General features: G+C 47.1%; 2 protein-coding genes across 4 annotated transcripts in view; one reads left to right on the top strand and one right to left on the bottom strand.

Annotated features, from left to right (window-relative positions):
* The window catches only part of MYO1H (myosin IH), an 87,965-nt gene extending 76,067 nt beyond the window's left edge, over window positions 1–11,898 (top strand). Inside the window, exons 22-33 of the mRNA XM_075996815.1 lie at window positions 1,121–1,197; window positions 2,604–2,672; window positions 4,507–4,591; window positions 5,244–5,403; window positions 6,234–6,317; window positions 6,983–7,076; window positions 7,268–7,323; window positions 8,081–8,216; window positions 8,581–8,651; window positions 8,803–8,900; window positions 9,830–9,929; window positions 11,189–11,898. Of these exons, the coding sequence (XP_075852930.1) occupies window positions 1,121–1,197; window positions 2,604–2,672; window positions 4,507–4,591; window positions 5,244–5,403; window positions 6,234–6,317; window positions 6,983–7,076; window positions 7,268–7,323; window positions 8,081–8,216; window positions 8,581–8,651; window positions 8,803–8,900; window positions 9,830–9,929; window positions 11,189–11,212 (1,054 nt within the window). The 3' untranslated portion in view covers window positions 11,213–11,898. The remainder of the gene's footprint in view (window positions 1–1,120; window positions 1,198–2,603; window positions 2,673–4,506; window positions 4,592–5,243; window positions 5,404–6,233; window positions 6,318–6,982; window positions 7,077–7,267; window positions 7,324–8,080; window positions 8,217–8,580; window positions 8,652–8,802; window positions 8,901–9,829; window positions 9,930–11,188) is intronic.
* Window positions 11,899–12,642: 744 nt separating this feature from the next.
* KCTD10 (potassium channel tetramerization domain containing 10) overlaps window positions 12,643–27,513 on the bottom strand; it is a 29,344-nt gene continuing 14,473 nt past the window's right edge. For 2 of the 3 annotated variants that reach the window (XM_020283035.2, XM_012756519.3), the window contains exons 3-7: window positions 25,225–25,394; window positions 22,458–22,547; window positions 22,098–22,150; window positions 20,497–20,692; window positions 12,643–15,532 (exon numbers count right to left, since the gene is read on the bottom strand). In XM_020283035.2, coding sequence (XP_020138624.1) covers window positions 15,308–15,532; window positions 20,497–20,692; window positions 22,098–22,150; window positions 22,458–22,547; window positions 25,225–25,394 — 734 coding nt within the window. In that variant the 3' untranslated portion in view covers window positions 12,643–15,307. The remainder of the gene's footprint in view (window positions 15,533–20,496; window positions 20,693–22,097; window positions 22,151–22,457; window positions 22,548–25,224; window positions 25,395–27,513) is intronic. The other variant, XM_012756520.2, reaches the window with a different exon arrangement.

Here is a 27,513-nt window from a genome sequence, read left to right as displayed (position 1 = left end):
CCGGGTATCCTAACTATAGGGTCGTAGTTGCCTGTGAGCAGAGGATTTTCGTCCACGTTGGAAGCTTTCGGGCACAGCTCGGTGGGGTGGGTTGGGACAGTTTGAGCCTGTTCTGTTAGTCGTTGTGGTCAGGGTCAATGTGGTTGTGAGGAACAGTGCCCAAGCATGAAGAGGATCTGCTCCCAGGCCGTAGAGTCTCCCCGCTTCAGAGATCTCTGCCTTAGAGTCTCGCAGAGGGCCCTCACTGCCACCTCCAACCTCCTGTATGCGGCTGTCTGTGGCCACCTTGGCCTCTGTCTTTAGGCTCCTGTTCTGAGAATCAGTTACTTAATCCAAACCCCTGAGGGGAATCGGGTTCAGCACATCCTGAGAGAGGCAGGGGGTGTGGGGGTCAGAGGTGGTCTGTGTCTGTCTCACATTCCATAATTTGGGATGGGGCTGTGGGGTCACGTGGCATGACACACTGCTGCCCCTGGTGGCTGCCCTGGGAACTGCGGAGGGCAGGGGCCGGCGATCCCAGATCAGTATTGGTATTATAATTTCTTTCTGCTGGTCGGTTAATGGGATCTTCTTTTAAGCTTGGGTACCTATTCTTTGTCTCACCATTTAAAGCCCAGGAACATAACTGGAAGCAACTTCAAGTTATGGTGTATTCATTTTCTAGGGCTGCGTGGCAAATGGCCACAAACTGGCTGGCTTAAAACCACAGAAGTTTATGCTGTCATAGTTCAGGATTTGGCAGGGATGTGCTGCCTTTTAGAGCCCCGATGGCAGGATCCTTCCTGGTCTCTTCTAGCTCCTTGGTGGTGCCTTGGCTTTTGTGGCCATATCACTGCAGTCTCTGCCTCCATCCTCACATGGCCTTTCCTTGTCTTTCTGTGTGTCCTTTTGTCTCTTCTAAGGACACTCTCATTGGGTTTAGGTCCCACCCTAATTCAGTACAATCTCATGTCCCTCCTTACCTTAATCACATCTGTGCAAAGATCCCATTTCCAAATAAGATCACGTGCCGAGGTTGTGTGTAGAAGGGAATTTGCAGCGGGGGGCAGGGGACACTGTTCCACTCACTACGGATGGCGACTGACCAATTAATAATGAAAACATTTCTTTTCCCTTCTAGGACCAAAATATTCATTCGTTTCCCCAGGACTCTGTTTGCGACCGAAGATGCCTTTGAATTTAGTAAACATCAATTAGGTACGAGTTCTCTGCCCTGGTTTCAGTAGAATGTGAAATGAACAAGCTTAGCTCGGGGATGCATCTTAAACATGGGTGTCCGACAGAATGTCAGGAGCATTCGCTTTGGAAGCCAGGAACAAGAGGTGGGATTACGATAAGATACAGGTGAATTTATGCCTTCACGAATGTTGGGGGATGGGCAGCCACAGATGCAGGCAGAAACGAAAAGGTAGTAGTGCCATCTCAGTTCTAGTTTGCATCAGACTCTGTTGTGTACCGTCAGGACCTAAATCCTTGGGAGACCATTCCCCCCCTGAAATGAAGGTTTTAAAAACTTCATTTGTGTTAGTATCTGATGTTGGAAGGTACAGCTGCAAAGCCTGCAGCCAGGGTGTGTGTTGTGAATGGTAAAATGCGAAAAGTTGGATTGACGGCGGGGGGCAGGGGAGGTGGAAATGTAAAAATTTTAAAAGTCAAAATGACTGGACAGAGGGGGCTTATCCCTCGAAATCACAACTGATCTGTCAAGAGGGACCATGTTTGAGTGATCTGAAGGCTTGCTGTGTGCCAGGTGCACACTAAGTGCTTTATACCTTGATCTCCTTTTAGTCTCAGAACAAGCCTATGAGGGTAGGTATTGTCACCTGCAATTTACATTTGGGAAAACTGAGGCACAGAGATGCTGGTAACTTGCTGAAGCCCACACAGCTAGTAAGCAGCAGCAGAGCTGGGGTTTCTATGTGGGGTCTGGCTGGCGTCAAGGCTTGGTCTTGTGATGTGACCCCCACGGCTGTGGGCACTGACCGCTGGGGATCTGGTTGAAGGGCAGGTGCTGGCTCAGACGGGTCTCGGGGTCCTGAGTCAGCGTCTCTAACCAGCTGCCGGGGGACAAGATGCTGCTGCTCTGTGAGGCCCTTGATGAGCTTGGCCTCTGGGGGGACTTTAGTCACTTGTATGGAGGGCGGGGTGCAGGATAGAGAAGCCCAGGGCGAGTGTGGGTTTTGTGGTCACTCAGACCTGGGTCCACACTCCTCCTCAGTAGCTGCCTTGCCTTGATCTTGGCAAGTGTGTTCACTAAAACTGCCCATTTGTCAAAAGTTCTGATGGAACCTACCTTATGGGGCGGGGTGTGAGGATGAAATGTAACGCCTGTCATGGAACTGGGGGTTCTCACCACTGGGGTGTCCCCTACGCTGGGGGAAGGAAAGAGAAAGGCCAAAGGAAAGCCCGGTTACCGGGCAGCGGCTGGGAGCCAGGCTCTGCGTAACCAGCCGGCTCTCGCTTCTGCTGTGCTGAATGGGCTTCCCGTGTTGTCACGACATCACGGGCCTTTAAGGCCCCCTTCTGACGTCCCCTCCTGGAGGTCACAACCTCAAAGATGATGCACAAATGAAAAGCCATTTCACCAAAAGTTTTCTTTTAAGTTGCGAGAATTCAAGCCACCTACAAAGGCTGCCAAGGAAGGAGGGAATACATGAGAAAAAGACGAGCAGGTAAGAATCAAACAGAAACTCGCCAGGCTGCAGAGCCAGAATCATAGCCTTTCCCTCCTTATCCACTTGCCAGTTCTCTCCCTTGCCTGTCCTGGAAACCTTGGCATGGGGCGGCCTCGGGGCCCAATTCAGGGGCCCCTTCTCATCACCTGATTCAACGGAGAGTCTAATGCCATGGCCTGTATTTGTTCCACAGGCATGGCTTTTTGTTTTTTTGTTTTTGAGACAGGGTCTCGCTCTGTCTCCCAGGCTAGAGTACTCACTGCAGTCTCAAACTCCTGGGTTCAAGTGATCCTCCTGCCTCAGCCTCCCGAGACACTACCACACCCAGCTAATTGTTCTGTTTTTGGTAGAAATAGGGTCTCATTATGTTGCCCAGGCTGGTCTCAAACTCCTGGACTCAAGCGATCCTCCCACATCTGCCTCCCCAACTGCTGGGATTATAGGAATGAACCTCTGTACCCAACCACCCAGGCATGTTTTATTTGATCCACAACAGAGCACCTTTAAAAGATTTCCAGAAAAGGTTTTCAAGTGCTCTTGAAGCCCCTCCCTTTTGTCACTTGCCAGTCACGTTTGCACACAACACCCTTGGCCCTCCCCCCGCCACAAAGATTTCTTGGAAGTAACTACTCTCTTGAATGTTATCATAACCACAAAGACTTGTTCTTTATGGTTTTACCATCTATGGATGTATCTCTAAATAATATATTTATAGTTTGGCATGTGTTGGACTTAACAAAATTATATTGTTGGCATCTTTGTGACATTTTTGTACTCTACAAATTGTTTTTGAAATTCAACCAGATGGGTATAGATGTATTCCTTTTCATTGTTGCATAGTACTTCACTCTAGCAGAGGTTGGCATAATAGTAAATATATTAGACTTGTGGGTCATATGGTCTCTGTCACAGCTGCTCAAGTCTGCCACTGCAGCGCAGAAGTAGCTCAAAAAATGGGTGCGGCTGTGTTGCAATAGAGCTTGATTTACATAAACCAGCGGCAGGCCCTGAGCTGTTCTGTTGATGGACATTTCTTGTTTACAGTTGCTTGTTTTTGTATAGAAAAAATACTGCTCTGAGGAATAAGAGAAAAGCATTTTAAAATTTTGAATGACTGAAAAAATCTGAAGCATTTAAAAATTGGGAGACAAGCCAGAATCTAGTTTTTTGAGACAGTCTTGCTCTGTTGCCAGGGCTAGAGTACCATGGCATCATCATAGCTCACAGCAACCTCAAACTCCTCCTGGGCTCAAGCGATCCTCCTGCATCAGCCTCCTGAGTAGCTGGGACTATAGGCATGCACCGCCATGCCTGGCTAATTTCCTTCTATTTTTAGTTGAGATAGGGTCTCGTTCTTGTTCAGGCTGGTCTCAAACTCTTGACCTCAAGCAATCCTCCCACCTCGGCCTCCCGGAGTGCTAGGATTACAGGCGTGAGCCACTGTACCCGGCCAGCATCTAGTTTTTGTGTGCCCCAGTTTATCTCGATATTTAAATGTAGACAACTAAATCAAAACACTAATCTACAATATCACAAGTACCACCCCTCTCCCTGAAAAAGGCACCAGGAAACTGACCCCCTCCTATAATTTGGGGGCATTTCTGGAAGCTTCCCACAGTACCCTGTCTTTTCTGTGTCCCTGGTTCAGTTGTCCATCTGGGCGCCCCCAGGTAAGAACTGACCACGTTCATCCGACTTTGCATCTCTGGGGCTAGCTGGGTGCTGAGTGGGCATTCGGCTGTTTGTTGAGCAGGTGAATGCTTCCAGAGAAGCCTTTTGTCTTTAAATGTGATTGTGCTCACCTTCTAATGCCAGCAGTGACCTCTTTCAGCCACTGTACTGGAAACGTACTGGCGCGGAGCCCTGGCTCGGAGAGAGGCCAAGAGGAGGAAGTGGGCTGTGCAGATTATCAGAAAGTAAGTTCTCCAGTACAAGGAGGAGGACCAACTCGACGCTGGTGTGCTGCAAAGGATGGTCGTGGATGAGTTTGTGACGATTTTTTGATTGGTGTAGAAAAGAGACCTTCCCGCCAGGATGCCCTTAGGAATTCAGTCCCATGTCTTTGCTCCGAGCTCCAGAATTGATGGCAATCACAACTGTGTACATTTGTCATTTGTCTCAGCCTAGCTCAAAAATCACAAAGTCAAGTGCTTTCTGAGGCCGGGCAGGTGAAGGTTGAGTAAGTCCCATGAGCTGGGATAAGACACTAGGGCAAGGTAGAGACTGTGGCAAACTGGTACACTCAGGACATCTCAAAGGGGGCAGAAATTACTCTGTTCTAGTTGACTGCTTCTGTGGGCAAATACTACCAGATCATTTGAGGAAAGCTGAAATCTAGTGTTTATGGAATACCTCCCAATTTTTTTCTAAATTGGCAACTAATTCAAGCTGCTCAAAATAATAAGCAGTGTGGGTGAAATAGATCCTACCTTTGGGGCAGACTGGCCTGTGTGGTCACTTAAACAATCTCTACCATTTGGCCTCCTTTGAATCAAACCAATGAGGATAGAACATACATCTCAGTGAAGAAACGGGCCAAAGAAACTAACAAAACACTTTCCTTTTTAGGTTTATCAAGGGATTCATCAATCGCAATAAACCCCTTTGTCCTGACAATGAGGAGTTCATAGTGTTTGTGCGGAAGAATTACATCTTGAATCTTCGGTACCATGTTCCAAAGAACGTCCTGGACAAGAGCTGGCTGAGGCCCCCTGGCATCTTGGCGAATGTAAGGACAGATGTTGTGATGTGGGCACAGATGGAGCTGGCCTCTTGCATGTATTCATGCCGCCTCCCTTTGGCTTGAAAGAGCTGCCTTAGCAAAGCACTTCTTTGCAAGGATGTTGTACAAGACATTTAACTCCTTAGAATTTGTGATCTCCTTAATGGCATTATAAAGCTAGTGGAGATCTGGTTTCGAATGGTTTCTATTCTTGATGTAGCCTTCCTACGACAGTGTTTCTCAAAAGATGATCCGGGGACCCCTTGCGGCTGGAACGTAGAGTCCGGTCTGTTATAAGGTTCCTGGGTCCTGCTCTGGATTCACATGAGAACCTTGTTAATAGCCAACACCTCAGGTGACTCATAAACACATTCGAGAACCACTAGTTAAGCACTAGGGAGAAGTTAGAGCAAGATGGGAAGGTTAGTGGCTTTGACTATGAAATATTAACACTATATTTATTTATTTTTTTGAGACAGTGTCTCACTTTGTTGCCCAGGCTGGAGTGAGTGTCGTGGCATCAGCCTAGCTCACAGCACCCTCAGTCTCCTGGACTCAAGCAATCCTTCTGCCTCAGCCTCCCAAGTGGCTGGGACTTCAGGCATGTGCCACCATGCCCGGCTAATTTTTTGTATATATATTTTTAGTAGAGATGAGGTCTCATTCAGGCTAGTTTCAAACTCCCGACCTCGAGCAATCCGCCCGGCTTGGCCTCCCATTAACGCTGTACTTTAAATCTGAGTTCAACTGTGTTTTAAAAAGTTCTATCTTGGTTGTCATAGCCCGAGACAGGGTGTGAGTGAGGCAGGTGGAAAAGTGGTGTGTTTTCCACACAGGCGTCAGATCTGCTCAGGAAAATGTGCACGAGGAACCTGGTGCGGAAGTACTGCCGGGGGATCTCGGCCGAGCGGAGAGCCATGGTAGGGAAGTGCTATCTGCAGGGAGGCAGGACCCTGGGGTGGGGGGCGGCCAGGGCTGGTCCCGCACTGCGTCAGAAGGCCTCATTCATTGTTTCACCTCTAAGCCCAGGGCCATGCTAGCCGCAGGCCTCACAGATGCCGTGAGCATGACCACATAGCAGAGAGCCCTCACTGAATGTCAGCTGTTGTTATAATCAGCATGGCTCCTGTTCCCATGGGAACAATCCAGATGGCTCCTGTACTGTAAAAGATGCAGGACCCCTTTCTGCTGAGGGTCTAAATCTGCATGACTTTTCTGTAAAGGGCTACAGTGTAAATATTTTGGGCATTGTGGGCCACATGATCGGTTGCAGCCCCAGACAACCTGTAAATGGGTGGCGTGGCTGTGTTCCAATAAAACTTTACTCACAACGACAGCAGGCTCTAGCCTGCCCATCGCCGAAGTCCTGAAAACTCCCGCTTTCAGGAAACCAGTGCAAGTAAAGGGACCAACAGAGTTGTCAACCCCAGGCCCTATGGGTATAATTTGTACGGCACTTTGGCCAAAGCCAGTAATGTGTTCCCCTACAGCTTAGCCAACAAAATACATAATAGAGGGTCTAAAGCTCCCCTATCCCACAGAGCCCCAGGGAGACCATTTTCATGCCTTCAATTATGTATTACAGATGGAGCAGAAGGTGGTTACGAGTGAACTATTCAGGGGAAAGAAGGAAGGCTATGCGGAAAGTTTGAAGCAACCCTTTGCCGACAGTCGGATAGGTAAGTACTTTTTCTGTGTACTTGGCCTCCCAATTCTTAAAGTCAAGGGAAGATGTTTGGCTCTAGCATTTCCTGACAGCTCTTTCTTCAGCTGAGAGCTCGGCACAGAGGAACATACAAAAGCAGATCCCAGTGACTTTCCCAAGGGTTAGTATTTAGTGATGGTTCATGGTGTTCTCGTTCCTCCCTAGATGTCGGCGACATTAACCCCAAAGTGCTTCAACTCATTAGCAATGAGAAAATCCAGGTAAGGCAGCGTGTCCTCAGCCACAAACACAACTCCCTTATGAGGTCTGAGAATGGGGTGTGTTTTCCATAGAGTGTCTAGAAGCACTATTTAAATGCAGGGGTACAGCTGGGTGGGCCGGGGCTCTCAGTTGTGACATGGGGGATGCATGATGCTTAGAGACCCATTGCTGTTCTTATGGTTGGTCCTTCTGTCACCCTGGAAACCATCTTTGTTTGCTTTCTTACAAAACTGAATGAAATGTAGCCATGAACTTAGCCCTGAAACCTCCCGTATCTGTGGCTCGGTGGCTGTGAGCTCCTGAGCAGGTTACCTCTGATGTCCTGTGAACATAGATGACAGGGTCCCTGAAGGGAGGAATGAGTCAATGGGCTTCGGCCTGGCACATGGCAGCAGGTGAATATTTGCCTTTACCATGTGCTCCGGCGGCTTCTCTGCCCCTTTTGGTTCCCTGGAGGGATAGGAGCCTGTGCGATTTGCCTGGAAGACTCTCTGGTTGTGAAGGTTTTCATTCCTCTGACCTCTGAGAATAGCCCCGGGAGGCCGGGCTTAGCCTTGACTTTCTCAGAGGGCAATGCAGGAGGGTACAGCTACATCCAAACCTCCCTTCCCTCCCCCCTGAGAGCCAGGGTGCAGGACAAAAATCTGTTTATGCAAAACCTGTTTGAGCCTGAGAGCTTGGAGTAACTTTGCTGGACTCTGAGCAGCAAGCACTCGGGGTAACCTTCCCCTTGCGATGACGGTAACCTCCTTGCAGTACGGTATCCCAGTGATCAAATACGACAGGAAAGGCTTCAAGGCACGGCAGCGGCAACTCATCCTTACTCACAAAGCAGCTTACGTGGTGGAACTTGCCAAAATCAAGCAGAAAATAGAGTACTCGGCCCTCAAAGGTAAGAAGCGTGCGATCTTTAAAACAGTTCAGAGTTGACTCAACAATGGAAAGACCAGTGGCGAAGCTCTTGAATGGGAGACCCAAGCATAAGGTGCCCAGGTAAGCCTGATGTTGCACAGTGTGGCCTATTCTTCTGACGCAAGTATGAACAGCGCCCTTCAGGTTGGCCAGCAGTCCTCTTCTGTAATGACCTTTTTCCTCAGATCACAGCCCAACAGCAGGCTGCTCTGTGGAGTATGCCCTTCATCCCACTCAGCCCAGCTAGGAGAGGAAAGCACGAGGTCAGGGAGCGCCTGGGCACATCTCTTCTTTCTGTATTCATGTCCCACTGTTCACTTCCTGGCCTCTAACTCTGTCTTAAGGTATCTCCACCAGCAATCTGAGCGATGGATTCTTAGTCATTCACGTTTCCCCCGAGGACAACAAGCAAAAGGTAACTGACAGCCACCAGTCTCTGCTAAAAGGGGGGAAAAACAGCACACGGCCCAATGTTAAGTTGACGGCTCTGAAACCTCAGCATCTGAGCGTGTGTTTCTTGTAAACCGCTAATACTGAAACCACACCTCACCACCTCTCTACCGCAGGGGGATGCCATTTTACAGTGTGAACACGTCTTTGAAGCAGTCACTAAACTCGTCATGCTGGCTAAGAAGGAGAACATTGTGAATGTCGTTCAAGGAAGGTAGGTGGCCTCATCTTCAGCCCAGGAAGTCATTCAGCCTTAAAATGGTTGTTAACAGATGAGGGAAGATGCAAATGCTAATCCCTTCACCCACACCTGCCCCTTCCCTCCAAAACAAGTGAGCACCACCTTCCAGCAAGGGGTGGGGGCGAACCTGGAGTGGTGTCCCCTTGTGGTCTCCCATAAAGAACTTTTTTCTGTCTTCATCCCTATGCTCTTGGGCTCCCGGGAAGTGAAGATGTCAGTGATCACTCCTTGACCTCAGGAAGCGAAAATCTCCCCATAGAGTTTTCAAAGGAGGTAGCTGTGTTCCCGAGGGAAGCTGTCACTATGTAAAAGGTGGACCTCTAAGCCAGAGCAGGTCACACCCTTGCTGTGGGGGACAGTTGTTTGGGCCACAGCTTCATAGGTGCCGGTGGATTAGGATATAAAAGGAAAACACCTGGCACAGCATCTACTCTTGTTTGATTCTCTCAACAATTCTGACGTAGGTGCCAGCTTTCCTCTTTCATGGGCAAGGCCAAGTGGAGCACAGGGAGGTCAACCAGTAGGCCCGAAGCTGCGGAGCTTGTCAGTGACAGGGTACAGATTTCCAAGGCTCAGGCTTGATGCTTCAAGGGCGGGCTCTCTTCTGTTTCTTTTTCCTCATACTTTTGCTGTTACAAATTTGCTCATCAAGCAAAAACTGAAAAGTGTGTGTTTTGCTGTCCCTCCGAGGGACTATTTTGTCCCATGAGTGTCAGCATGGCACATATCAGTTGCCCAGCTATAAAAATGGGTTTTCTTCTTTGCATTGCTCAAACATGCAATAAATCAGGAATCTGATCCTGAAACTACTGAAGTTTCATAAGTGAATTTCTTTTGCAGACTTTAAGGGTGTTGGAAGAGAACAGAATATGTTAGTAATTTGTCACTTTGTGTCTTTTAAGTTTACAGTTTTATATTAGCCCTGGAAAAGAAGGCACAATAGCTTTCGACACTGGACCGGAAGAACAAGTCTATAAAGATAAAAATGGACGGTTAACAGTGGTAAGTAGTTGTGCCTAGAGAGGAAGGTTAAACAAGTTTAGGTGAGAACATTGAACTTCAGTCCTGTAGATTGACTAGAATCAGAAGCTAATTCATTTCTCCCCATCCTGATTCTGCAAGATAGGAATTGGTCCCAGAGGTAAACACTGAATGAAAAGGGGAAAAAAGGGCTGGGTGCAGTGGCTAACACCTGTAATCCCAGCACTTTAGAAAGCCAAGGTGGGAGGACTGCTTAAGGCCAGGAGTTTGAGACCACTCTGGGCAACACAGCAAGACCCCATATCTCTACAAAAAAATGGGAAAAAGAAAAAAATAGCTGGGTGTGGTGGTGTACACCTGTAGTCCCAGCTACTCAGCAGGCTGAGACAGGATCACTTGAGTCCAATAGTTGCAGGCTGTAATGATGATGCCACTGTACTCTACTAAGGGTGACAGAAACACTAGTTGTCAGTGAACCAGGAGATGATTTTGAATATTTCAGTTTTAAAATGTCAAAGTCCAACCTTTCAGTGGATGGAGAAGGCCTTATGCCTTCTTACCATGGCTCTCACACCTGTCTCTGCCCCACCCCCAAATACAATGACTTAGTGGCTGGGGGTGTGCCCAGGGCTCCGGCATGTGTAAGAGGTCCCCAGGCCTAATGAGCATGGAGGTAGGGGATCCACTGCCAGCTAGTGAAGAAACTGAGCACTCAGGAACTTTTGTCCTCCCTGGGCCGAGGGTCCCCACAGTCCTGGCTGGAAGGTAGTATGCAGAGCGGGTTTTGACCCAATGTTGCTGGGAAATGACATGTTAAAAGCAGGAGGAGCTGAACCTTTAAGATGTATATTTATGCTGAGAATTATTGATACAAACCAATTAAAAATGGTCTATCAACATGGAATAGTCTCCTATACATTTAAACTTAGCCTATTTACCTATAAAATCATTTTATGAATGTAAATAGTATAGTATCTTTTACAACATAATCGTCCCAACTCCTTCAGGGGCAGGGAAAATAAGGATCACTTGGGATATAAACTACAAGGTGATTTTCCAGTTTACATGCTCTCCTTTGGAGTCGCAGTGTCTCTTTCTCCCTGGCTGGCCCCAGCTGAAGATGCTAGTGGGATTCAGTGAGCCACTTTCTGACTCTGGTGTGTCTTGAGGTGGGCCTCTCACAGCCCCATCCAGACCCACCTTGTTCATGGTGATAACCGCTTTCCTTCCCAGCGAAGGGAGCCGACAGGTCTCTAGACTGAATCGTACCTCTCTCTCAGGTGTCGGTCCGGAGGAAGTCCTGATAGAGAATGACGTCTGACCTCTACCGTCATCGTTTTTGCTCCAACTGAGGAAAGTACCAAGGAAGCAGAATTTGATCCAGTTAGCCCTGAAGGAGAGATCCCAGCAGCACTGGGGAGAGAATCGCACCTGAAGAACTGAGGGGCATGTTACGCCAGAGCCTAACTCCTGCTGCCCTATGTTAAAATGTCGTCCTCTAGGAGCAATCGCAGGCCACCCGAGGGGGTGGTTTTCAACATCCCCAGTCGTACCTACACTTGATGGGCACTTCAGCACATCATTATGGAGTGGGCAAGAAACTCCACCTTTGTCAAGCTGCCCCAAGACACAATGAAATATTATATATAGCAGCAGGTTCTCCAATAACATTATGTCATTATAACCTTGATGACAAAAAATGCCTGGCCAGGGGTGTGGAGTTTGCGCATTCTCCCCACGTCTGGGAGGGTTTCCTCTCTCAGCCCCAGGACGTGCACTGGCACAGCTCCGTGGTCCCGGTGTGAGCGTGCTCTGCAGTGGGGTGGAATCCTGGCCAGCGTGAGTTCCTGCCTTGTGCCCCGAGTTGGGCTCAGGCCACCCGAGACCCTGAACTGGAACAAGCAGGATGGAAAATAAATGAATACAAATTATTGTAAAATAAAAATTTGTAAAGTATGATATAAATGCATAACAATAAACCTGTTATGAAGTGCTCAGCAAACAATTTTGTGACTGTTTGCCTTTACTGAGAACCCCTATGGCCACAATTTCATAAACCTACAAAATTCAAGTTTTGCTTTAAATAAATGGAACTCAGAAGTGTCAAGGAATTGGGCTGGGCACGGTGGCTCATGCCTGTAGTACTGGCACTCTGGGAGGCCGAGGATGGTGGATTGCTCGAGGTCAGGAGTTCAAAACCAGCCTGAGCAAGAGCAAGACCCTGTCTCTACTAAAAATAGAAAGAAATTAATTGGACAACTAATATATATAGAAAAATGAGCCGGGCATGGTGGCGCACGCCTGTAGTCCCAGCTACTCGGGAGGCTGAGGCAGGAGGATCGCTTGAGCCCAGAAGTTTGAGGTTGCTGTGAGCTAGGCTGATGCCACGGCACTCACTCTAGCCCAGGCAACACAGTGAAACCGTCTCAAAAAAAAAAGTGTCAAAGAATTGGATTAAGGTCCCAGATGGTGAGATGAGTCCCCACCCCCCACTATTAAATCAGTGGTAACACCAGCTGATTCATTCTGCTTTTGCACAAGTGGGAGCACCTTTGACCCAAGACTTCCTTTCTGTGTTTAAATTCATACGCTACAGAAAAATGACTCATCTTTCCTTTCCACGCTGAGCAACTTTTAAGGTGGTAAGGTAGGGGCTCTGCCTTGCTGTAAACCGCACTTTCCGTGGCTCAGTGTCGCTGGGCATTCCTGAAAAGACCCAGAGAACAGATTGAAATAGAAGCATTATATGACTTTTATTTTACATATGTCCACAAATGCTTGTACAACACACAGTGACTACTTCTAAAACTTACAGCATCTTTTCATAGCACAAAGAGACAGAAAGGTTAATTAACGACACTTAAATGTGTTACAGTGACATTGGGTGGAGCCCTAAAGACAGCACATACTAGAGAGGAAGGGCTGGGTGCTGTTCACACGTCTGTCCTGAATAGCTGCTGTGAGGTACAGCAAATACACCTGAACAGGGGCTGGGGTACCTGCACGGGGATCCGCCAGCTAATCCACCACAGGAAAGTGACAGAAGACGACAGGTAAGGAATTGTCTTGGGTACAATCTCCCAGTCACCACAATCAGATGACATATATATAAAAAAAAGTTGATTACAACAGACTAAAAGCTGCTGCTGCTTTTTAAATTGTAAGCTGTTGCAATGTAATAAAACCTTACTCTTTTTGCCAAATTTTAGGCCAGTGTTTCACTTGGATCATTCTTAAATTACAAATATTGACTTTTGCCCTTAGTGCCAACATAAGAAAAATCAGTTCCATATGACAGAAGATATTTGATAAGCGCTTGGACCAGCCAGCACGTCTGTCAGCTCATGGCTATATGCAGCTAACAGTATCGCTCACCACGGAATGTTTTACGAACCTGTTCATATTCCAAAGAGGCAAAGGTTCAAAACTACAGGTGCAAAGTTGGAAGAAAAGTGAAGTTAGAGCTGCCAGAAACATTAGGTCATAAGGCATAGAAGCCAAAATAAAACAGATCGTTCCACAAACTTCTTCACATAAACATTTAAAAAACAATTTATACAATGGCTTTTCCATTCCTACAGAAAATATCAGAACTGACATTCACTTTAACGTTCTAAAAAAGTGCAACCCAAAAGGGTTGGTATTTAAAACTTAAACAGTATAAAATATTTATGAAACATTATTTTGTAAGCCCTCTTTTCATAGCACTTAATAAAATCCAAATGGCCTAATACAAAAGTTTCCCACACAACAGTTTAAGAAGTGTCTACCCGATGCATGATTTTTACGTTCAGTCATGATTGTTTTACAGTTTTATTGTAGGCTTTGCTGCTGGATACAAAATAAAGGCATACAGCTGTCATAGGCAGGGCAGTACGTACAAAGTCTAAGCTGTAAAAACCATTTCAAAATATAAACTCGTTTTTTGGAATACATGTGTCAAAGGCTGCCCGTGTTAATACCTTTGGTATAAAACTAACGATTCCCTTGATAAGCAGACAAATCCATCCATCACCTAACACACATGCACATCTCCTTGTAACTACTCTACCTAGTCTAGTCTCAACAACCCCTATCAGTCACGACTCGCTTCTGTTCCTTTGCAGGCGCAGAGGAGCTAGGAGGTAGGTAACTGAACATCCACCCTACATGAGCACCAGGCAGCCAGCCACACTCCAGCGCAGGCCACCTGTGCCCCACGAGCACACGTTCCCCCGTCAGCAGTCGCACACATCCCTTTACACAAACGGGAACATCGACACAAACCAGAGCCAAAGGTATCTGCACGTTCTCTCAACCTGTACACTGCTGGCCACTCTCTGTGTAGGAATCAGAGGCAAAGACAAGAAGGGGCTCTCCAGGTGACGACTGTGTTTATAGCAGGGAAGCTCCCTGGGGGCTGGCATTGTGGGGGTGTCCCTGCTTAGATGCAGGGGGAGGACAAAGTTTGGGCCACACTGAATTGCTAAGCAAAGGGCAGGGCATCCACTTGCAGTAGGAAGCCCAGCTTCAAGGGGAAGGCACCGATCTCTTGGAGAAGTAGTTTGTGAGCTACGCCAGTCACGGGGTCAGATGGCCTTCCTGGAACTGAATAGGTCAACAAGGAGAGCAACTGAAGGAGCCAGGAGCAGACTAAATACTGCCAGAGAACACTTTGCTCCTAGGAAGGCACGTAGAGTCCCAGCCAGCACTCAATCAGAGACCAGTCAAGGCAGCAAAAGGCCTGCCCCTTAAAGGAAGATTTGCACCCAAAGCTACACTACTAATGGCAACTCAGAGGTTTATGAGGTCACATTTCCACTGCTACAAGCTGCAATTATCACCAAGGTCTAAGCACAAAACCACGTGGTAGAATGGCCTTCTAGCAAAGCAGTGGATATTGTGCTGGGGCAAAACACACCGGAACCAGGAGCCTATCTGCTAGGGCTGGAGGGTTATGATATATGAAATAGGTAGCTCAGACACCCCTGGTAGCCACCAACGACAACTCCTCCTGGAACTGTCAAACTGAATCCTTAAGAGAGTGTCACCCAAATGCCCAAATTCATCGTCAACACCCACAAAAATAAATACTGCAAACAAAAGTTCTCACAAACGCTTCATGCTCATTCATTCTTTCCCTCTGAGAACCAAGAAAGCCTGGCTCCAAACGTTCGCGGATTCTCATGAAAAGTAGAGACCTTAGACACAGCTTGCTCGACAATAGGGCTGCACAGACCTGGGTCGAGACAATCAATTCACCTTCTCCAGAAGTATCAAAATAAGTATCTGGCTTGTTACAAAAGGCTCTCCAGGCTCCAGGGGGAGTGGAAGGTGCCCGGGAGCCCGCGTGGGATCCGAGTGTGGCATGGCGGGGAGGGAGGGGCGGCACGAGAGGGTGGCTGGGCCGGCTCGCCTGCTCACTGGTGGAGGTGGGCCCGGTCATCCGGGCGCTTGATGTGGATCCGCCGCACACGCTCGATGCGCTCCCGTTCCCGCTCCTCGTCCTCATCCAGGTGGTGGGAGCGCCCGGCTGCCCCGCCTGTGGCCTCCAGGAGCGCATTGTCAGGTCCCCGGCCATCCTGGGCCTCGTACAGCAAAATGTTCAGGGTCTCTTCATAAATCCGGGCTTCAGGGAACTCAACCTATATTTGTAAAAAATATAGGATGGGTAAGTTAGCATGATACACAGCCCACCAGCCCTGCCACCTGTACTTCCGGGCAGGGCCATCCGGCTGTATCAGGTCCCTGGAATTCCACTGAAGACTGTCATCATCATTTTTAAATTAGTTGTTATTTTCAATAGGCAACTCTTACACATGGCCCTAAATTTACAGGAGACCGAGGGTACACACAGGGAAATAGGCAATGCTTCTCATCCTACCTTCCCCGAAGGATTCTATGGATGTAAATATGTGTAGATATGCACATATATATATACACACATATATTCACAGACTTTTAAAAACACAGGTGGCCCACTACATATACTTATGCACTTTCTTCTTTTTTTCTTGGAGACAGAGTCTCGCTTTGTTGCCCAGGCTACCGTGAGTCCTGTGGCGTCAGCCTAGCTCACAGCAACCTCACACTCCTGGGCTCAAGCAATCCTCCTGCCTCAGCCTCCCAAGTAGCTGGGACTACAGGCGTGCACCACCATGCCAGGCTAGTTTTTTCTCTATATATTAGTTGGCCAATTAATTGCTTTTTCTTTGAGACAGAGTCTCACTTTGTTGCTCAGGCTAGAGTGAGTGCCATGGTGTCAGCCTAGCTCACAACAACCTCAATCTCCTGGGCTCAAGCGATCCTCCTGCCTCAGCCTCCCAGAGTGCTAGGATTACAGGCATGAGCCACCTCGCCCAGCCTAATTTCTTTCTATTTATAGTAGAGACGGAGTCTCGCTCTTGCTCAGGCTGGTTTCGAACTCCTGACCTAGAGCAATCCGCCCGCCTCAGCTTCCCAGAGTGCTAGGATTATAGGCATGAGCCACAGTGCCCGGCCCACTTTCTTTTTTTAATTGACAGGGTCTCACTATATTGCCCAGGCTGGTCTCGAAATCCTGGCCACAAGCAATCCTTCTGCCTCAGCCTCCCAAATAGCTGGGATTACTGTCGTTCAGCTTATACCTTCCTGTCCCTAGCTTAGCTTAGAGATCATTCCACATCGGAGAATTATAAAGAATGCAACAATGCAATGGTTAATTGCATTTCACTGTGATGGACATTTAGGGCATTTCCAGTATGTGGCTATCTAACAGGGCTGCAACCTTGCTCACGAGTCCTTCCACACTTTAAAGGGGCCTGTAAAGGCATTCTTTCTGAACAGGGACTGCCTAGAGACCCTCATGAAATGGACATGATCCTTCTTATGTCTGCCTGTTGCCCTTCAGGGTTAAGACATTGTCAACAGGAGAAGGGCCACACAAGTGGGCCCCACACGTCTGACTCATAGACTAGACTCTGCTTTAAAGGGCCAGACCCTGAGGTTCTGGTTCCAGGAGAAATGGAGTAAGCACCCTCTACCCTGTCTTCCTCACTGACACTACAAAGCCAGGACAGATGCACACAGCAGCTAACCAAGGACTGTGAGCAGTAAACAGAGATCTTAGACACAGCTTGCAGGCAAACTGGGGGAAGAGACCAGAATTTGAAGTAATACCATACCAGCAGTGAGCTTACCCCTGCCAGCATCAATCCAGCCTGAAACCCAGAAATGGGCACCAGGACAGAGAAGGCTCCAAAAGGTCTCTGGTGACCAGAGGATCCAATAGAGTCAAACACGCAAGTGTGAGGGGAAATCTCCTGATTTTCTCTGTTTTCTTGCCCGCAGCCCCGAGCGATCCATGGCAGCAGTGGCTATGGCGGCAACCAGAGACCACAGGTGTCAAAGCGGAGGACGGGAGCCTTCCTTTCTGACAAGAGCCGTGGTCTCAAGAGGATAGGCTGACTCCCTACAGCTCTTCCCACCCCCATCTTCATGCTGCTTGGTCTCAGAGAAGCACGACCACAGGAAGTGGTAGCAGAGCAGAGTAACTAAAGAACCAGCTTTCTGGCCAGACAACCAAAAAAGGAGAGCCCCGGGGAAGATTAAAGTACTGAGGAGACTGCAAAGGAAGGGGCACTTGACAAAGCAGCCTGCCAAGTTGTGCGTGAACTCCTAGACTCGCCCCCAGCTGCAGGCTCTGCCCCTAAATAGCAGGGACAGTTAACCGAACGTTGGGACAGACACTGCCCATGACAGACTGGCCACGGTGCAGTACACAGGTGGGACAGATCTCAAAGCTCTGAAACTGAACTGTCACTGGAACTACAACCCACAGAAGCCTGGTAGAACTTTCAGTCTGAACCTAACTGGGTCAACTGCCTGCTGAAACTAAAATATCAACATTCTCCCTAGGATTTAAACAAGGCCTAGAGTCCTGTGTAACATAACATCCACAATGCCCAGGATACGATTCAAACTTTCTTGGCATATGAAGAACCAGGAAAATCTCAACTCCTGTGGGAAAAGGAAATCAGCAGATGCCAGTGCCAAAATGACACAAGATGTTGGAATTATCTAACAAAGTCCTGAAAGCTGTTATTATAAAGATGCTCTTAGAGCAAATGGAAACATAAAAGTCTTAACAATGAGACAGAAGATAAAAGGAAGAAACAAACGAACACTTTAGAACTGAAAAATACAATAATGGAGACAAACATAAAAACAAAAACCCAAATCACTGGAAGGGCTCAATAACTGAGTAGAGATGACAGAAGAGACAATAGCAGTGATACAATCTGCAACACAAAGAAAAAAGATCACTGAAGGGTAGAATTCTATGCTTCCTTACCATCTACTCCCCAGCAAATCAGAATCAGGAATCAAACGGACAACGTATTGATATGTATGAAACACCTGCTTAAACTTTAATTTCAGAAAGTCACACCCTTTCCAAATGAACCACAAAAGACAGCTAAATGATACTAAAAGAATTAGTAAAGCACTGGAAATGTTGTATCAAGAAAGCAAAGATACCAATTATTACCAAAAAAAAAAAAAAAAAAAGGAAAAAAGCCCCCAAACTCAAATGGGACATCAGCATAGTGACTTGAGAAAACAACACGCGAGTGTCAGCCCTGAAGCACAGCTCCCAGCAGCTTGGGCTCCTGTTCCTACCCCGGCAGCTGTCTCCAACATCAACTCCCTGCATAAGCCAGTCACAGGCTTCTCCTGGAGAAAGGAAGAAACCCTTAGGGACAAACAGCAGAGCAAAAGGAGCCACAGAAAGGGGGCCTTTGGCCTCCCATGCTGGCTCTGCCACTAACCAGCTTCACAAACGTTGGTACAGGCTCGCTCTGAAACCCATCTGCTAATCTCAAAATCAGACCACATGGTATCTAAATCCCCTTGCTCCCTGTTAAGCTCTAAAAATGAGCAGTCTTAATATTAAAGCTTAATCAGTATGATGACTACCTTTTAATACCCAAGGGCAGAGGCAACTCAGGTATATTACAAAAACCAAACCATGAACAAAAGGGGGATCTAGTTAATGGAGGAATTCACAACCCTTAAAAAAAAAAGCTCATAAGAGAAAAGAGGCATGATGTGCCTTGCTAATAGGATAAGGGAAGCAAGTGAGTCTGGTTTCCCTGGTATCTTTGGGGAAAAAAGAAGAGCCTCAGTATTTTCCCCTTCTTGGATATCTTAAAACAATATATATATCCGTTTAGGATAGATTCTGAATACTTATGAATAAAATATGTTGTCAAATGAATCCTGTGAATGCTGGCGAGGGGGAACAGATTGAGCAGGAGTGGCCCTGAGTTGATGGCCCTTGAAGCTGAGTGACGGGTACATGGAAGATCATTGCCCTACTCTAATTCTGTGTATTAGGCTCACGTCTGTAATCCCAGCACTTTGGGAGGCCCAAGTGGGAGGACTGCTTATAGCCAGCAGTTCAAAACCAGTCTGGGCAACATAGCAAGACCTGGTCTCTGCAAAAAAATAAAAATAAATTGGGTGTATGACTTAAATTTTCAATCATAAGTTAAAGAGAAAAGACTCCGATTTCTACTTTATGATCTGATTTTTTCTCATTTGCTTTTTGCTTGCAGCCAGCTCCAGACCCATGCAGAACTCTGTCCCTCCTAAAGCTGTGGGGCACGATAATAACCTGAGCAGACTGTATAAGGAGGACCAGAGGCGTGACAGTCTTGCTGCATGTCACTGGTAATCAGATTACCACGTTTCTCTTAGATAGGCTGAAAAAGAAATGACAAGGTGTATATTGTGATTAAAAGTAAAAAAAAAAAAAAAAAAAAAAAAAGAAAAAAAGAGAAAAAAGAAAGAAAGAAAGAAAGAAAACCTCACATATCCCAAGGAGGGCAGGCAAGCAGACCACCTAAAGAGAGTGAAGTTCAGTGAACAGTGGGCCAGACCTCCAGGAGTACTTTGTGGTGTCATCTAGCCTTGGGGAATGGCAAGGTGGCAGAAGTCAAGGGAGAGGTCAAGCCTGCTGGTTTGGAGAGGATGACATAAAAATGGGTCCAGAGTCCAGTTCAATCAGGAAGCCAAAGAAGTCAACAAGATTAGGAGCTAAGGAACTTGAACCGGGCCCTGGGAGAAAGGGGAATGAAGCCCTAGGGCAGTGGGTAAGAGGACGACAGACAGATACCAAGACATGACTAGAAAGCCGAGGTCAAGATCTTGAAGGCAGCACAGTTCCTCTGATGAGACCACACGAGGCCATGCTGGTGGGCAATGATGTCACGTGGAGGAAGGTGAGGAACGGCATTGATGTCAGGCGGAGGAAACGCTGGCAGCAGCGTACACCCACGGGTATAAGAGCAAATCTAGACCTATGTTTATGGCAAAGGAATCTGGGTGTAGTGTGACTGTCTACTTGCTGAGCTTCAGAAGGGAAATGCCATTGTTTCTCCAAGACCTACATTTGGATCTTGCCAAGGCCTAAAAGATAAGGAATATTTTAACGATAAGCAACCATAAGGCAACGAAAAGCATTTTAAATGTCTTTCCCTCTTTCAGTTTATTTTGTTCAAGTTAAAGCAAGTTCAACAAGGACATATGTCATAACAGCCACTCAGAACTGTCCTCTCAAGGCTCTTACCTTGGTCTGTTTCTTCTCAGTGGCATAGACGATGGAGGTACAACAGACTTCAGCAATCTTGCGGCCCTGTCCATAAAAGGACCAGCAGCAGATTTCATCCCCAATAACATCCTTTATGAACAGGACCCTTCCGTTAAAACGTAGAGACAGCTTATCAAACAGTTCGATGTTTTTCAACATATTGTCGTCAGAATTGCTGTAAAAGAGCATTTGATAAGGTGACCACAGCTGCTAAAAACAGCCACCCTTTTTGGGCTCTTCTATGTGCAGGGCCCTACTGGGTCCAACTTCTCTCTCCACTATCTCATTTCAATCTTACAATAATCCCATGAGAAAAGCACCATAATTACTATTGATTAAAGCAGCAAAGTGAGGGTCAGAGAAATTAAGTAATTGCCCAAGGCCAAAAACTAGGAAGTGGCAGAGCCAGGCCCCTCAAAAGACAGCTCTGGCCCCTAAGCCTGTGATCCTGCCCTATGTGCTTGAGTGTCAGCTCTGCGACAGCCAGAGAGAGAATGCTGAACCACCGGGCCTCTGGGCACAGTGCCAGGTGGAGGACAGAGACTCACCAGCCCACACAAGGAGGAAAATGGCACTGCTCAAAGGAGACTTTTTATCATAGATCTTTGTAAGGATCTGGAGTACCCTCATTAAATGCCCCTACCCCCCCTCAAATTCTCCAGACATAAAAATGGATCCAGAGCCACTTCAGTCAGGAGCCACATTTGTTCGAGGGAAGCCGACAAGGTTAGAAGCTAACCTTAGAGCTACATGTTCCCAAGAGCCAACAAGCATTCTTGAAACCCACATATATTGCTGGTGGGAATGTAAAATGGTGCAGCCACTTTGGAAAACAGTTTGGCAGGTCCTCAAACAACTAAACCTAGAGTTGCCATATCACCCAGCATGCTACTCCTATGTTTGTCTACCCAAGAGAAATGAAAACATGCATCCACACAAAAATTTGTACATGAATGTTGATGGCAGCATTATACACAATAGCCAATAAGTGGAAACAACCTGAATATCCATCAAATGATGAAGGGATAAACCAAATGTGGTCTATCCATACAATGGAATGTTATTCTGCCGTAAACAGAAATGAAGTATTGATTCACGCTACAACGTGGATAAACTTTGAAGACAATATGTTAGGTGATGGAAGCCAGTCACAAAAGGCCACATGGCCACACATTTCATTCATATGAATTGTCCAGAATAGACAAATTCATAGAGATAGGAAGAAGATTAGTGGTTGCCTAGGGCTGGCGGGGTGGAGGGCAAGTGGTTAGGGGGAAATGGGGAGTGAATGCTAATGAGTAGAGAGTTTCTTTCTGGGATGTTAAATATGTTCTAGAATTAGTGTTCATGGCTGCACAACTTTGTGAATATACTAAAAACACTGAATTGAATACTTTGAACAGGTGAATGTCATGGTATGTATGAATTACCTAAGTTCTACTTATCTGTCCATCCACCCAGGCACTCCAGAGGTACAGAGGGGTCATCCTCATCTAAACAGAACAAGAGGAGCGGGGCCTGGCTGGTATAAGTGGAGGTTTTCTTAGGAGCGCAGATGTCTTTACTAGCTGACGCCTTACCTGGTATATGAGTATTTGTTGTTACTTCTGTTGTAGAGCAACTTCACGGCTGGCTGTGGATTGTTTTAAAAAAGGAAAAAGAGAGTTACTTGGCACGCAGGTGCAATGAACCAGTGGCTTCCCACAGGGCAAGGCCCTGCCCTGAGGCAGCAGAGGCAGACAAGCTGAGCTTGCTAGCTGGAGACGGGAACAACGTGACCCAAAAGCAGGGGGGAACACAAGATGAGTTGTAGCTTCCCATCCAGAACCCTTTCTCGGGCCTTGCTCAGGCAATTACACACACTTTTATTTCAAAACTTATTCAGAAGCATCTCTACTTCTGGTAGCAAAAGAAATTCCACAAGGGTGCCTCCAACATACCTTATTTGAAGTCGCTATAAGTTTTTGTTCTTCCTTGGATGAAGTGATCACAGGAACCTTGCAGAAAGGCTCATAAGTATCTTTGTTCTGCTGGAACAAAACATGCTTTCAGCCCAGGAGGCCTGTCCGGCATTGCATTTTTTAAGCTAGCTTGCTGAGCAAAGACAGGCTCTGGTGAGGGGCAGTTGTGGCTGGGAAGACAGGAGGATTCTTAACACAAATGAATCAGATGGGAGAAGACTGGGAGATGACTTTTCCAGTAAGTCTGCTCCTCGCTACAGCCGTTACATGCCAAGGTGCTCAGTAAATACTAACAATGATGACACATTTTCCACGGCCCAGGAAGCCATTCAGAAATAGCCCTCAACGTAGCAGCTGAAAGACGATTTAATCAAAAGTTCCTAAAATCCCGCTACCATGACTGCAGAGGAATTTTAAAAAGGTATAAGCTTATAAGAGAAAAAGAATGGAAGAAGGTCAGAATTTTAAAAAGGTATAAGCTTGTAAGAGAAAAAGAATGGAGAAAAGAATGGAAAAAAAAAAAAAGAGGTCAAAAACTCAAGGGTGGAAAGCAGGTCACAGGTGAGTGACCAAAGAGAGAAAGCTGAGACTCGAGTGGGCAGATGGGAAAGCCGCCTGGACACCCCCGAGAACAGCGCTGAGAGCTGGCGGGCACGCGGTAAGAGCAGAGGACTGTTTGCCAGTTGGCAGAAGCTCCAGTTAGACCCCGAGGATCCATCCCCTTCCCCACTCTGGCAGAAGAAAAGTCCACTTTCCTGGAGCAGTTTGTGGAGCAGAGGTCAGGGCTGAGCTGCTGTTCTGAAAACGGGGGGATTTAGTAAAGATCTCCACGCTAAATGGTGAGCACCACCCACCTCTTCCCCTACTAGATCCCAAAAGGCAGTCACAGTTGGGCTTCCTCCCACCAGGCAGGAGGAAAGTAGAAGATTTCTCTACAGGGAAACCAGCTGCCCTCCAAAATGACTTATAGATTCTGATCACTGGGGTTCCCACTGAAACAGCCTCATCGTTCAACAATGAAGCCCACGGGACACTAAAGACTGCCCACGCACAGATAGCTTCTCAGTGTCTTACTCTTTCAACGGACAGCCAAGGATCATCAGATTGTACAGGGAAAGCCTCTCAAACATGAGAGCGAAATCAAAACAAAGAGAAAAAAAGAAAGAAGGAATCAGACAATGAAGAGAGAACAAAGAGAACTTCAAATAGTATCGTCAGACAGATGAGAGCAGATGCAGCATCCTATGAAACACGATCAGCATGCTATATAAAAGAGAGCTTTCACAGAACAAGAAAAGGCTCTTAGAAATTAGAAAGATGACAGCAGAAATGAAAAATCCCATAGAAGGTTCAAACGTTGAAAAAAAAAAACAAAAAAAACCACCAAAACTCTGAGAAAGTAGAACAGAAAGATGAAGCGAGATAAACTGAGAGGAGGAAGGAGAATCTGGCAGTTAGGCCTGAAGGTCTAACCTCAGACTAACAAAAACAGTAGCCAGGGGGCAGGTCTCCAAGACAAAGATGAAACGGAGGATCCCTGATGTGTCTGAACGTACTGACAGGAGACTGTCTGAGAATGTGGGACTACATTAGGAATATATACTCAGAAAACCAAGCAAACAAACAATGAGGCAATCACTAACCCTGGCAAGCTGAATGCTACATAAGAAAGAAAATAATCATTGTATACTCTGTGGCTTAACTGTTAGCCATATTTAGACCTCATAATGTAAACTCTGAGTTTTAATCAAAACTGTGATAAACCGTATTGGGAGAACAGGAGAAGAAATAAGTACAAGCTTGGTGGCAATTGGGAGTGGTATAGTGTGTGGGCTAAATTCTAATTTTCTATAGTAATGCCAGTGGACAATGATGAGAACTGAAAAGTCAGTAAATAGCAACATAGGCAAATTATGTAGAAATGTAAATAGAAAAATTACTGAAAGAATCCAAAGAGGCTACCCTCAAGGGTGAGGGGAGGCGGGAGGGGGCATGGTGGTGTTTTTGACATCAACCTTGCAGTACTATTTGACTTCTTAAATGATATTCATGCATTGCTTTAACAAAACATAAAAATGAACTGACAGTAATAACGTAAATGCTGCAACAATCAGCTAGACTGACATGAGTCACGAACTCCGGGTAGAGGTGGTGTGTGGCAACAGTGCCTCAGGGAGCTAGGCATTATGGGTACTGCTCCAGGGGAGGGCTGGACACAGACATGTAGCTCATGCACACAGACCAGCAGGACAACCCAAAAGGATTCTCTGTCATGTTGTAACTTTGCTTGAAATAAAAGGCTGCTGGCTATGCCTAGAAGCGTTTCGGTTTTGTGGGATTTTACTATCATTAGACCTGACTCCAACAGTCCTGCTCCAATCCAGCTAAGAAGGAAGGGGTGTTTGTAAAAATTATGCTGGGCTCCCAACAGTGACTTGTGGGGCCAAAATAAGTCCCCAGATGGGTCCGGAACACTGATCAAGTTTTATACCCTGTGGCTCACTGAAGGGTTGCAACATACATGAGAAGACTCGACACCATGGGACTGAAGTAAGTTAGAGAGCAGTTAGGTGGCCTGTTCATGAGAGGACCGCCTCTCGGTGGTCACTCTGACTGAAGGGGACTGGCTCCAGGGCTAACTCATTAACTCTTCCATCTCAGTAAGACAGGAAATTCTGCAGAAGGACGAGGAAGGCAAGTAGGCCTGGTGCCTCCCCACCCACAGGGGAAGAAAGGTGATGCCTACTTGTAGGGCTGCCTGGCACTCTTCCACCAGGCCCTGGACCAGGTAGTACTTGGCCTCTGCTAGCAGCTCCTCGATCTCCCGGCGGCTCTCGGGCAAAGGGACTGCCCCGTCTCGAAGGTAGTTGAGTATCGTACCAAAGTGCTTTCCGCACCGGTCGATGAGGATCCAGCCTGCAGGGGGGAAGAGGAGGAGGACAGAGGGGCTTGTTACACATGGGTGCTCCTCTTGTGGGAGGCACTGAGCACAGCTGGGCTGTCTTCCGGCTCCCTCCAGCTGCCAAGGGAGAATGGGACCACAGAGAAAAACTCCTCTACTAGGCTGGGCACGGTGGCTCACGCTTGTAATCCTAGCTCTCTGGGAGGCCGAGGCAGGAGGATAGCTCGAGGTCAGGAGTTTGAGACCAGCCTGAGCAAGAGTGAGACCCCGTCTCTACTAAAAAAAATAGAAAGAAATTAGCCAGACAACTAAAAATACATGTCTAGAAAAAATTAGCCAGGCATAATGGCTCATGCCTGTAGTCCCAGCTACTCGGGAGGCTGAAGCAGGAGGATTGCTTGAGCCCAGGAGTTTGAGGCTGCTGTGAGCTAGGCTGACGCCATGGCACTCTAGACCAGGCAACAGAGTGAACTCTGTCTCAAAAAAAATAAATAAAAAATAAAAATAAATAAAAGTAAAACTCCTCTACTGGTTGGTCTGAGTACAGCGGTATTTACAACTAATTGATCACAACCAGTTAAAGATTCCTTTGTTCCTTCTCCAATCCCACTGCTTCACTTAACCAACCTTAAAAAAAATTAAAAAAAAAAAAAAAAACACTACTCTACTGAAATGCAAATGTCCCTGGGAGTGGTATTTGGAGGAGACAGGACTAGAGCCTGGGAAGAGGAGGAGGTAAGGAAAAGGGAGTTAGAAATGGAGCAAACACCAAATCTCTCTCAATTGAAGATGTGAAACATTAAAAAGAGAGCCAGACAGATAAAAGGGTTAAGTCCTGGCCTCCAGACCAGCAGGGTGACCTCAGGCCAGGGGCTTCCGCGAGGCTCCTGCCCCACATTACAAGTGAGAAAACACCAGTACACAGGGCAGTGCGGAAGTTTAAACTGGAATTAGCCAACTGAAGCCCATTTTCCTCCTCCTTTTGCTCCTAGTTTGGGAGAAGAGACCAACACTTCCACTCCTAACCCAACTGTGCCCTGCCCTGGGCCCTACTCAGACTCTGGATGGTGTCAGAGGCCAATAAAAGTCAAGAGCAGCAAATGCATCTTTTCCATACTCCAAGGTCCAAGTCTGCCCACCTCCCTCCATCCCTTGCCCCCTAAATCCAGCCCTTCCAAGTATCCTCTCATGGTTTTAGTGCACTATTGGCATTTTTTGCAATGATTACCAGGAAAATCTGATATGAAGGCCATTTCCATGTTCCCTTCCTGAAACTACTCAGCCTCAAGTTCCTGGGCCTTTTGTTAAAGGGCTGGACTCCACCCTCCAGAGCCTTCCACCTTGTACTTCCACACGGTATGTTTTCCTGAGCACAGTGGGAGAACAGTTCCCACTGGGGCAGAATGTGCAGCCTGGAGTCAAACCCTACTTTCAAGAAAGGAAGAGGCTTTCACAGGGCTGGTAAATCACACCACCCCGACAGTGACCTCCAGATGTCACCCCACCCACTTCTACATTGGAGATAACAAAATATGGAGTCAATATCTTACACAACTCAGATGCCCACAGGGGCCAGCAAGCAGCATAAATGAGTGCAGGTGGGCTGGGCTGAGGCCCTGCTGCCTGACACGGGGCATGTGCCTTGCCCCAAGAGGGGTGGGCTCTTCCTGCTCCAGCCACGAGTGGCCAGACAGGAATGTGAGCCCAGGGCTGCATGAGCTCTTGTTCCAAGCGAGGCCAGAAATCCAGATTTTTCTGTGACTCTCCTGATTTTTAAAGAATGGTAAACTAATTAAACACACACACACACACACACACACACACACACACCCCTCATCCATCTACCACAGGGCAAACAAAATATATCCACAGCTGAGATGGGCCTGCAGGCTACCAGTTTGCAGCCCGTTACTCGACCAAGTACCTTTTTTCCCAAAAAGCTGACAAGGTGTGGAAAAACTGTAGTCTTTCCCAACACTTTTTCTGTGGGAGGCTCATTCCTCTGCATTTTCTACAGATAAAAGTAGAGTCTTGGAGAGGTCAAGTGACATTCCTAAGTGGGGAAGGCAGGACTAGACCTCAAAGAAAAGGAACTCATAGGAAAACTCTCTTCATTGGAACTGAAAAGGTAAG

The sequence above is a fragment of the Microcebus murinus genome, chromosome 22, assembly GCF_040939455.1.
Source record: "Microcebus murinus isolate Inina chromosome 22, M.murinus_Inina_mat1.0, whole genome shotgun sequence".
NCBI lineage: Eukaryota > Metazoa > Chordata > Mammalia > Primates > Cheirogaleidae > Microcebus > Microcebus murinus.
Note: the sequence above shows the minus strand (reverse complement) of the source record. Positions and strands in the feature narration are given on the sequence as shown.